Source organism: Centroberyx affinis, unplaced genomic scaffold (assembly GCF_046629955.1).
Source record: "Centroberyx affinis isolate AG114_WGS23_722 - 3 ecotype Tasmania unplaced genomic scaffold, CSIRO-AGI_Caff_v1 ptg000139l_1, whole genome shotgun sequence".
Taxonomy (NCBI): Eukaryota; Metazoa; Chordata; class Actinopteri; order Beryciformes; family Berycidae; genus Centroberyx; species Centroberyx affinis.
The window spans coordinates 408,014-420,000 of record NW_027278838.1 but is presented as its reverse complement, the minus strand read 5'-3'; the positions used below and the strand labels follow the sequence as shown (position 1 = coordinate 420,000).

The window sequence follows — 11,987 nt, the reverse complement described above, 5'->3', positions numbered from 1 at the left end:
GAATACAAGGCGTCTGTGTGTGTGTGTGCGTGTGTTTTTGTGTGAGGAGGCAGTGACCGTCCATGCCCATCGTCCCCTAAGCTTCTTAGTCAGGGTCACAGAGAAGTCACGCCGTCTCCTGCAGAAAGCTCTGCACTGTAGGGCCAATAGCAAGCTTACGTCCGGGGATGCACACACACACCCACACACACACACACACACACACACACACACACAAACACACACACACACACACACATACAGTCTTACTTATGTCACTTTTGGGGTATTTACATAGACTTACATTCATTTCCGGGAGACTTACCCTAACCATAACCATAACCACTACTAAACCTAACCCTTACCCTAACCTTAACTTAACCCTAACCTTAACCACTGACCCAAAAATCTGCTTTTTACCAATTGGGGACACGGCTTTTGTGCCCAATTGCACAAGCCGTCCCCAATCAACTGGTCTTAAGTCTGGTTTGTGTCCCTGAAAGTGACTTAAGTCATACCCACATGCACGCACGCACACACACACACACACACACAGAGTAAATGATTGATTCAGTCAGTCATTTACTCTCATGCACCCATGCTTGAGCATGCACTTACACGCGTGCACAGATATACATTCACTTAGTCCTTAGACACACCAACATGGTCCAATAATTGGTTTCAGAGAAAGTCAATATTTTGAAACCAAGCACGCATTTCTTTGGTAGCGCTTGCTCACTGTTTTTCTCAGGTACATCTGTTTCCAGGGCCTAATTGTGACCAATTTAAGGCTTTTTATTTTAGCTGGTTTTGGAACGGCACATGACAAATCCCAAACTACACCCACTTTCTCTCCTTCCACCCACCACACTTTTGTAGCAAACATTGACACAGTGGTGTGTGACGCAAACCCAAAGGGAAGAAAGGGTCAGTAGCCAGCTGTGGCGGGGCTGAGGCTTGGCGGGTCCTGGGGTGAAACAGCAATGAAAGGCCTTGTTCTTTTCTGTTACCCTCAGTGGGCTGCCCTCCATCTGAGCTGTAGGTGTGGGTTGCGAGGGCGGTTTGGTGGGAGTGTATGTGTGTGTGTGGGGGGGTGCCATCCTGCCGTCACAGAGTCTGCCAAGCACAACATTCCAACAGTGGTGGGATTGTGCGGCCTGTGTGTTTGTTCTGTCCCTCTGAGGAGGAAAGGTTCTGCCCTCCTTTCCATCTTCCCTCCTCCCTTCCTGACACCCACCGCCCCTCCACCTCAACCTCTCACCTGTCTGACTGGAAGCCAGGGTGCCAGTATCCAGGGACTAGTGGGGAGTGCAGCTGCCTGCTAGGTGCCCCATGCCAGCCAGCTTGGCACACACTCCACAACTGGATCTGAAGGGACCGTTGACATTTTTACTGGCAGTTTTTTTTTGTGTCTTTTTTTTAAACCACAGCTTAACCATTAAAAGCCTCTTTAAATGCACTGCGTTAGACCTCACAGAATGAGTTCAAGTGACTTGTAAGCACTCATTCATTCAGCGTTTTTTTTTTCTTTTCTTTGTATGATGTTGTGGTAACTATTTCTGTCATGATAGTTTTTTTCTTTCTCTCTTTCCCGCTTCCATGTTCTTTTTTCTCGTGTTTGAGAAACGTGCTTCTTGCTTTCATTTACTGCTGCTTTTGTGGTAGCTAGTTACAGTAGAACTCATTGGATTTGGTTTTGGAAAGATGGGCCAAGCCAGGGTTCGAGGTTCTGGTCAGTTGTAGGGATTTAGGAGGTAATAGTGCCCCGTGCAGGATCCTGTTAAGGAGAAGGCGTGCAAGGGGAAAAAATGATAAGGCTATTAGTGGAGAACATCAGTGTTGAACTGGTTGGAGGCCAAAGCACCAGATGAATCTCCAGTGGCCCTGCCAGAAATATCCCAACACCCTCAGCCTGACATTTAGGTTCCCTCCAAAAAAGGTGGCCTTCTGAAAGCAGTGGAAATGTAGAGAGTATTCGTTCGTTCACACCTCTCATCTGGACCCCATGCACTAACATCTGTTTTTATCCTATTTTTCTCTCTCTCCCTCTGTCTTGTCTCAGCTCACTGGCTACAGCGAGAAGCCCGTCAACCTGCAGATGTTCATCGGAACAGCAGACGACCGTTACTTGAGGCCGCACGCCTTCTACCAGGTGCACCGGATCACCGGGAAAACAGTGGCCACGGCCAGCCAAGAAATCATCATCTCCAGCACCAAAGTTCTCGAAATTCCTCTCCTGCCCGAAAACAACATGTCAGCCAGGTAGGTGTCAGAAGCACTAAAGGGTTACATTACTCAGTTATGAGCTTACCACCATGGAGGAAGCCCTGTCCAATGTAAAAATAACCACATTTATGATCATATGGGGTCCCAACATCTTCCAAAAGGGATTTTATAGATTTTTAATTCAAACCAACAGGAGAGTCAGGCACAGAAGGAAAATTTGAGGGGTTTCCCACGGAGCAGAAAAACAGACTTTATTTCTGTATTTATGATTCTGCATCACCCGGATGATTATATTTATATAAGGTCTGGTTTCATTTACATTGGAATTCATAGGAAGGGATTTGGTAGGGATTTTCACATTTACAGTTGTAATAAATCATATTCACAGGCATTTGTAATTTGTGATCCAACACTTAATTTGCCCCTTATTGCCAATCCCCTACTGGGCTGTGGTTGGTTTTATCACTCCCAGGCCCTCACTGCTTAAATATGTCTTAGATGATTGCCAATCCTGGAAGTGGTGTGTGGGGCCAACTATTTTTCCCTCTACCTTGCAGTATCGACTGCGCTGGCATCCTGAAGCTGCGGAACTCAGACATTGAGCTGCGAAAGGGGGAGACGGATATCGGCAGAAAGAACACGCGGGTACGGGTGGTGTTCCGGGTGCACATCCCTCAACCCAACGGGAAGGTGCTGTCGCTGCAGGCCTCCTCCATACCCGTGGAGTGCTGTGAGTGTCCACTTCCTGGCCTGAGTCACAGGCGTCCACACACGCACAGACACTCACACACACACACACACACACACACATTCAGACAAGCGCATACACAGACACATACAAGCACACACCTTTACGTTTCTTCCATTTCTTTATTACCAAGCTACTTGGAGTCTTGGCGATTCATGAATGTTGATTTAATCTACTGTTTGCACTCATTGAATGTCGCTTTAGATAAGAGTGTCCGATAAATGCTGAAAATGTAAATGTAATCTGTTCTGCAGGTGCCCTTCTTGAGTAATGTTTTGCTCAGGAACCACACACACACACACACACACACACACACACACACACACATATGCACACACATATATACAAACACAAAGACACAGATTGAGGTTTAAATGAACACAGTTCAGCAAATGATCATCCTCTTCTCTCCTCACCCCCTCCTTTGTCTCTCCCAGCCCAGCGCTCAGCTCAAGAGCTGCCCCAGGTTGAGAAGTCCAGCCTGACCAGCTGTCTGGTCAGCGGGGGAGAAGAGATGGTCATCACTGGCTCCAACTTCTTTCCTGAGTCCAAGGTCATCTTCCTGGAGAAAGGCCCTGGTAAGAGTCGTGTCTGCACAGCAGCTTAGCCTTGAACTACCACTGCAAAAACAGCTTGAGCCAATTAAATGTGTAAAAAATCTTATTTCATGGTCGCCTGATAGACTTTTGCCGAGCGCGGTAGTCATGAAAATTGTCAGGGATAAAAACTTTTGTGCTTAAAGGGATAGGCCAGCCTGTGTAAAACATTTCATATGTTGTGTCACTCATCCCAAAGTGGTTCTGTTGGACAGTCATATTCTTTATACTATTAGCGCATGTGTCCCTAAATGAAAAACTAAGAAGCACAGCAAAGAAATGTAGGAGCATAACCTGTGAAAATGACAGAAAATATTCATTCCTACTTTGAGTTGTAGTAAATTTGCTCCTTCTTAAAGTTCTAGGCAGGATAAATGTATGCAGGAGTTGCACATGCAACTAAAATGATAGCTTTGTACAATCCAGCAATACTAAATTTACTTCCCTGCAGCCCCTCCCTTTGTTATCCTGAAACTCCAGCAGAAGCAGTTCTATCACCTAAACTCTAAAAAATACCAATGCTAATATTGTTCTTACCAGAGATGGGGATTGGCAAAAATGAAAAACAAAATTGGTGTGGACATCACAGTGGGCGGCTTACTTAAGAGCAAAAGCATAACAGAACAAATTCTCACTTTACGTCAATTGCTTCATATAAATCCCAATGTATTAACACCTAAACACCAAGTTAACTAAACAAGAGGAGACAGCTAATAGCTATTGGCAATAGGTCAAAAGGAGTTGTACAGAAGCACCTGGATTATAGAAATCTTCCCCTGCTTACATACTGGAAACCCTGGGGAGCTAGATAGGAGGCTGCTCATACTAATGAAAAATGTGGGTTTCCATATCTGGCTTTGAATAGAGCCTAGCTGATGAGGAAATATGCAGAAAGTACCGAATCTTTATTTTGGAAGTAGCAGAACAAACCTAGTTTCTCACTATTTATTTTACTGGAATAATGGTTTTTGGCTAGAGCGCTCTGCAGCTCTTCAAAACCAGATCTTATAAAGGCAAATTTTTTAATCAGTATAAAAAGGCTCATATGTAGCTGCCTTGTCTCTGACGTTTCTCTGTCGTTTATGACTGCTAATATCAGGAGACAATAGACATTTCTCAAGGAGAAGATAGATATTTCTCAGGAAGTCATTAAAGCAATCACTGAATTCTAGCCATGTTTTAAAATAACAAACAGTGTTGTTTTTTGTGTTTATCGGTGCTGAGATCAGAGCTGCGATGTTGTTTTGGCCCCAGCAAGTAGTCCGGCCCCACAGGGCATTTTTACACATAGGACAGATTTATGGCTGCTAGCAATGCAGTCTATCAAGTGTGCACTGCAAAAAGAAAAACACCACCTTAACAAGTGTTTTTATCTTGTTTGCAGACTTTACAACATTGAATTTGTATTTCTAATAATTTTATGAATTATACATGGATATTGATGCACATACAGATGAGTTGACTTGATAAATTTGTTTAGACAAAAAACAAATAAATGTCCTGTTTAAATTAAGTAAATTTTTTAAATAGACATCACCTGCTGGACTGTGTTAGACTAGCGTCTGCTGCTATAGACACTGACGTTAGGGGCTGGTATGTTAAACCATTGTATTGGAGCCAGAATGAGTCTTGGGGCGTACTTCTAGTGGGCTCCAACGCAGTAGTAGAGTACAGTATTATGTTTTTGTTTTTCTCCAAAGTAAGACACTATATTTTTCATTTACTGAAAAAGTTTACAAAGTCCTGCTGCACACCATTAGACAAGCAGGGTTGGTGAGGAAAATCTTTTTGCAGCACGTTAAGCCATTGTTGGTGAGTTCAGCTGTCTCTCGACGGAGTGCTCAATCACTGCTGTTCAGGAGCAAGTTTTGTATTTCGCTCTCCAGTTTCGATTCATTTCTTCATGTGCACGGAGAACATAACCCGCCAGTGACACCAAAATGATATGAAATGAGTCTCGGTTAGGAAGTATGGGGCGCCCTTCTCTGTTGCAGCCCCACTTTGTGATTTAGTCTCATGTATATTACATATAAAAATTGCCTATTGCAGCTTTAAGATTTACCCTCATACCATCTCCAACTGAAACTTCTAATTCTGTCTTTAGTGGTCGTTCATATCCATTCAACAAATGCATCGGCTGAAGAGATTACTCAGTATTACTCTCCCTTCTATTCAGATTGTTTCTTCTTAAGTCCCTCGGCTTTCTCTACCTTCACTTTTCTCTTGTTAGTACACCACTCTGTAATCAAAACATGTGTATAGGCTGGTCCTCCCCGGGATGGAAACTTTAAATGGATGGCATTCGTTGAACCAGTCCCTGCCTGCCCAAGGTACCTTTGTGATGGAGAGCAACTGAATCAAGTTCGCACATGGCGGCAAGTTGAGCGGTGTTGTTATTGTGACTGAGAGCCTTTCTCTAAGATTTTCTAAGAAAAAAAAAGTGTGGCTCAGAGGAATGTCTGTAGCTCTTTGAGGTGTAGTAGGTGAAGTATGGCATAGGAAAGTAGCTTGGTAGAAACAACACGCTGATGGTCAGGTTTTTGTAACCCTTCAGCGGCGAGTGGAAACCACAAAGAGGTACATCATGGGTAGGGAGGAAAAGTAGGGCCCCACTGTGCATGAAGGCATTGGACTGTGGAGACAGAAAGAGAATGAAAGAGTAGGGGAAGATAATGGCGATTGGTTTGTGTAAATGATCCCCCTCATCATGACTAATCCTTCTGCTTTACTGCAGAAAGGGACTGATTGGAGTAAGTACAGGGATGGAAGAAAGGAAAGGAAGAGAGGGGCACTGACAGATATTTTTCCACCTTCTTTCATAAACAGTAGAATCATGCAGAATGGGAGAGGCTGGCTTATTGTGGGTAGTACACAGACTAGAGATTATGGGCTAGGACTGTAGATGATTTTACTATTTACAGAAATAGGGATCCTCTCAGTTGTGTTGATGTGAGATCCTATGTTAAAGTAGATAATGGTCGACCTATGAAATTGGTTAGGATTGTTGTCGTTTGATATGCATAGCTTTGGAGTGATTCCTATGTGTTTTGCTAGCCTAATGAAACCTTTAGGATTTTAGTTTTTTTTGGCAAAACACAGTATGAAGATATCATGCTTAATCAAAAACCCAAACATGATTATTTCACAAATGAATTGCTTATCTCATGTGGATGATATGCTTAAAGCTCACACAGTGAAAGACATTTTGAACATATTGTGAAATACTCTCGTTTTGGGCTTTTAATAAACCATGACTCCTGAGTGACTGATTGTTTTCCATGAGACAGGGCAGGTTTTGATTTTCTTTTTTTTTCTTTTTTGGGAATTGGGGTTGCACTGTTATTCATTTCTGTCATAGATGCCTGTTTTCCTCTCCTTGTCCAATTTCCCCTGCTTTTTCTGGTGCTCTGATACACATCCCTGAGGAGAGAGGGGGGAGGGAGGGAGGAAGAGGAAGATGAGTTGAGCTGAGGCAGACCATCAATTCTAAGTTCCAGTTCTGGTCCCACTGTGTGTGCGGTCTATGGTTCATTCTCTCCGATGTCCCTGACCCTGACCAGTGCTGCAGATGAAACTCCAGCCCATCCACCCTGGCTTTCTCTCCATCCCTCCACTTCTTTATTACCTGCTGTCTGTCTTTTCACTTAATCAGACGGTGAATAAGGGGAAAAAAGGACACAAAGGAAATAATATGAAAAAGGCATTACTTGAAGAAAAGATTACTAAACCAGAGTAGACTTCATCAAATGCTGGAGCAGAAATGAGTCCATAATAGGTATAAGTATTTCAACTTTATGACTTTCACTCCTATAACACTGCCTGCCTTGAATAGTGTATAATCCAGCAATCGTAGAGTTCTTTCTATTCTCCCAGTACAAAGATGTTAAAGCCCACAGTTATTATAGCAAGAATAGCGCTCACCCTTTGTTTTTGTTAGATTTTCCAGCACAATGGGCGCACTTTCTTTTCCCTCCGACTGGGGTGTGCAGGGTGTTGGGCGATCCGAGGCTTTGTCAGAGTGTGGTATGAGGTACCTGTTGGAGCTTGTTGCCTGACGGAGCATGTGGGGCCCTTGCTCCTGCCTGTTGAATGTCAACATCATGGACTGCAATAATGCATTGCTGTCAGCTGCAAAGGCATCCAAGGTCATCCACTCATTAGAAAAAAAATACTCTCTGACTGTCAGCCACAAGTTAAGCCCTTCCCTCACAACAGAGGGGACTTCTGTAGTGTTATATTAGACTAATGTGCAAGAGGATTACTACAACTCAGTCTCCAGTTATCTCAGTGTTAGGGTGAGATCAGAACAAGTAAATCACCTACTTAAAGCTATAGTAGGGATCTTGGTTGAGAGCTGAATAGCCTAAATGTGACAAGGCTTACAATTAAGTGCTTACTTTGTGTAGAATCTGCATGTGGTGCTTTCAGCAGACATGTTGCAGATGCCTGACAGTGGTGTTCGGGGAAACCCTTTGGGTTTTGAGGGAAGAGGCAGTACAGGTGCACAGAGATATAATCAGGACCATGTGCACCACGTGAGCACCATGAAACGGAGGCGATTGCAAATGAATCCGTCTCAGCTGAGAAGCTACGTGGTAGAAAGTTGCTCGTTGAATGAGTTTTTACTCTTCATGGTTGTTTTGCGATGACCGTGACTTCTTCCAACCACACTGCAAGCTTGTCGGTGTTTTCCCATCGCGTTCTTCACCCCAACTGCTTCCCTCGGAGCAGCTGCCCTTAAGATGTCTGGCCAAATAATTAGATCCCTCATAGGAAAACTGGAAAATCAAAGGATGTTTTCTAGCCAGAAACCTGGCAGTGTGTAGAGGCATTTTAAAATAAATAGAGTTATTCCACCGCTCTCTCCATAATTCTAACCAGGCAAGACAAACAGCAGGATATTTAGACATTTGATTACTTTTTAATAGCTGTTAAAATTTTCTCCATGGGGTTTCTGGACCTTTAAAAATGACGTCATTTTGATGTCTCTGCTTCCCCCAGAACAAATTGAAATCTTGTGCTTTCGGAAGCCTTTTGTGGTTCTTAAGCCCTGTCTGTTTGAAAAAGTAGTTTACACTGACATCATCATTAGGAAAATAGACCCTGGAGAGAAATTACTCCAGATGGGGGGAAATAACTTCCAAAAAATATTACGCCATACTTCAAGATGGGTCTGCTGTAGTTCTTATCCCTGATAATGTGCAGCCTGAGTTTATTACAGTTTCTTCCTCAGTTATCAACTCAAACTATATCAACTTTGATTTCCACTCCTTTTTAAAAAACAACCCATCATTATTTTCATATGACTATTTCACAGTGTGTGCTAAAGTTGATTTTCCCAGTGATTCAAATAGATCTGGCAATTCAGTTATGTGAGGATGTGATGGAGTCCCGCGTGTCGCATTTGTCTGCTGCTTCATCATTGTTTAGTGTAGGAGGATAATTGTCTCTGAGCTTCACCCCCATAAAGGTCTCAGTCCATTCTTCATTTGAAAGCCCACACACAAGGAGTGTGTGGGCAGTTTTTTTTTGTAATGTACTAGTCTGTCAAATGTGGGGGTATTTTTATTTTTATTTTAGGTTACTTATGTTTTATTTAATGGAAAGTTGAGAGTGACAGAAAAAAATGAAAGGTTTTATATACAACAAGGTTTTTCAGATGCATTTTAAACCATAATGTTTTGTGCTATATGAATGTACCATTGGCCTATGTATTTAGCCTGTGTGTTTATACCCGAACCGTTTCTTTCAGATGGACGACCACAATGGGAAGTTGAGGCAAAAGTAATCCGTGAGAGAGCTCAAGGAGTAAGTGAGCGTTTATTTCCATGTTTTGTTAAGTGCAGTATTGTACAGTATTTTATCTTCAATATTTGCATTTTAATATACATGTTTGCAATTCATTTTAGTGGTAGTATTTGCATTTTAATATACAGTATGTATTGATAATGTCTTTCATTCACGGTATGTGTATTTAAATATTGCTAAATTTCTTTTGCAGTCAAGCATTGTGGTGGAGGTTCCTCCGTACCACAGCAAGACAGTGGGCTCGGCTGTCCAGGTGCAGTTCTATGTCTGCAATGGCAAGCGGAAAAGAAGCCAATCACAGCGCTTCACCTACCTGTCAGGTACGACGAGAGCTTCTCATGGTTTTGTTTTTTTACATCAATTACAGACCATCTGTAGCTAAGGTTTTCAAATGTTTTCTCCAGGGACTCACATCTCCAAAATTTCTGAATTTTTCTTGGGACTCAAAACTGTTTACGCAAGCTAATTTATAGGAAAGTCTTACTAAATTTACGCTCTTTTTAGGGTACTGCTTTATTGAGCCAACACTACTTTGCTGGGATTTGGAAAGGCTTTGGGAACATACCTTAGCCAGTAGCTTTGGATACTGTTTTTTTCCAGTATAATTTGGGGACCCTCCTTAATTTTCCTGTGACCCACACTTGGATAGTAACCCAGGCTCTGAGAGACACTTACAGGAAGAGATGCTCTCAAGGTTGTCTTTGCCTTCCTGTGTTTGTATTTCTTGCTCCTGTTGTTAATCTCCCAAGGTAATTACTGTGAGTTTGACTGATAGCAGAGACAGTTGTAAAGCGCTCTTCGTGTTGCACAGTTCTCCATAGGGGTTTCACTAACCCCATTTCTCTCTCTCTCTCTCTCTCTCCAAAGAATGCATTGCTGTGGTTTAGAAGGGGCTTCTCCACGAACAATAACATGCACACCTGCCAACTGTTTATGTTGTAAAGCCTCCTCAAACTCAACAGCCAACCTTTTTCTCTCACATGCGCTGTATTTGCATGGAGTTTTATTATGCAAATCTTTTGCTATCCAGGAAACTTTTACTACATATGGGCCAGGAGTTGTGGTTTGATTTAACTGTCATTTCAACATCGAGGAAACGCAGAATATTCTTGACATTTGGATCCTACAGTTTCCTTAATGTTTTTCATTAAAGTCAAATCCGTGCCTTGTTACTTGATATTGTTATTGTTTTTTCCTCTTGAAGCTAGTCAAACTGAAAACAGCGTTGGCGTAATATAATGACATGTGAGCATTTTTTGCAACATATCCAAACCCTGAGTTTTACCACAACAATGTGTGATAAGGACATGTGTGTGTGTGTGTATGTGTGTGTGAATATATGTACGCGGCCTTGCCCCTCCACCCACCTAGCCTTTCTGTTTGCAAGCACGCCCACTCATCACAAGCGGTTCCTGTTTTCCCCGTTGACAGACCAGGGCAGCCAATCAGAGCACAGTGCAGTAACCCTGCTCTGTCAGTCTAGATGGGACGCTTTCACCACTATTGTTACCACGGACACCGCCTGCTTTATTGTGGCAAAAAACCTGCCTGCCAATCACTCTTGACATATCTCAGTGTGGGCTGGGCTGCAAAGGCCCTGGCCCAATTTAAGGATGAATTCTGAGAAAGTAGTTTGGAAAAAAGCGTTGGTACATCAGCGTCAGCTAAAATGTTTATACTGGAAATCGGAAAAACAAGCTGTTTTGTTTCTGCTTTCTGATTATTCTGAAATGGCTGCACTTGTCAGAAATGACTTTCTTAATAACTTTGCTATTCTTCTTCAGGTTTGTGCAAAAGAGGAATTACTATATTTCAAATACTATGGGGAAGAAACATAGGGGGCACTTGATTTATCTCATCTGACACTTTTGAGGCTGTATTCGCATCAGGAAAATAATAAAAAAACACCAGTGCTTCAAATATTTAAAACAATGTTCAAATACCCAGTACTTTACCCTTCCCTGATATCCCTCTCGGGCCTGTTTTTTAGCCAGACTAAACCCTGTTTGGCCTTTTTGTGCCCCCTGCTTCCCAGTCCCAGAGGCAAGGTGGGGTGAGTACAGGGCCTGATCAGTGAACTGGTTTGTTCTCTTGGTCTGATCTGGGCTGGGGGGCATTCAGCTCCTCTTCCCACACAACATTTCACATGATGGCACCCAGACTGACAACATATGCTCCCCCTCTGATTCGGAGCTGGGTAAAAATAAAACTCACTGTCACAAGGCACCAGATTGGGAAATAGGTTACCGATTGGCATGGCAGTGCTGTGAGCTGCCACAGTATAGGGAATGGCCCCATTTGGTGTCAAAATATCACTTGGTTTTTTGGAAACTCATTTGATCTTGAAGTGGACACATTTCACTATGCAAACATTTCAGAGACTAATCATGTTCATTTGCTGTGAGATTCCTATGGCCTCTTTTTGAACCGTGTCAGGCATCAGTGAAACATATTTGAACTTTACAATGATAGATTTATGCTATTTGCGTGGGTTCAGAATGTGGAAAAACCGAAACAACTACTGCCTTGTATTGGTTGGTAGAATTCATAATCACTTGTCATAACCATTACTGTAGTAAACATAGTTGTGGCACCAATTTTGCAATGCAATGACTTGACAAAATGAGAGA

The 11,987-nt window shown here is 42.7% G+C and overlaps 1 protein-coding gene across 1 annotated transcript in view; it reads left to right on the top strand.

The window, feature by feature from the left end:
- nfatc3a (nuclear factor of activated T cells 3a) overlaps positions 1–11,987 on the top strand; it is a 72,831-nt gene that overhangs the window by 42,461 nt on the left and 18,383 nt on the right. Inside the window, exons 4-8 of the mRNA XM_071530944.1 lie at positions 2,042–2,241; positions 2,763–2,935; positions 3,391–3,531; positions 9,302–9,357; positions 9,551–9,677. Of these exons, the coding sequence (XP_071387045.1) occupies positions 2,042–2,241; positions 2,763–2,935; positions 3,391–3,531; positions 9,302–9,357; positions 9,551–9,677 (697 nt within the window). The remainder of the gene's footprint in view (positions 1–2,041; positions 2,242–2,762; positions 2,936–3,390; positions 3,532–9,301; positions 9,358–9,550; positions 9,678–11,987) is intronic.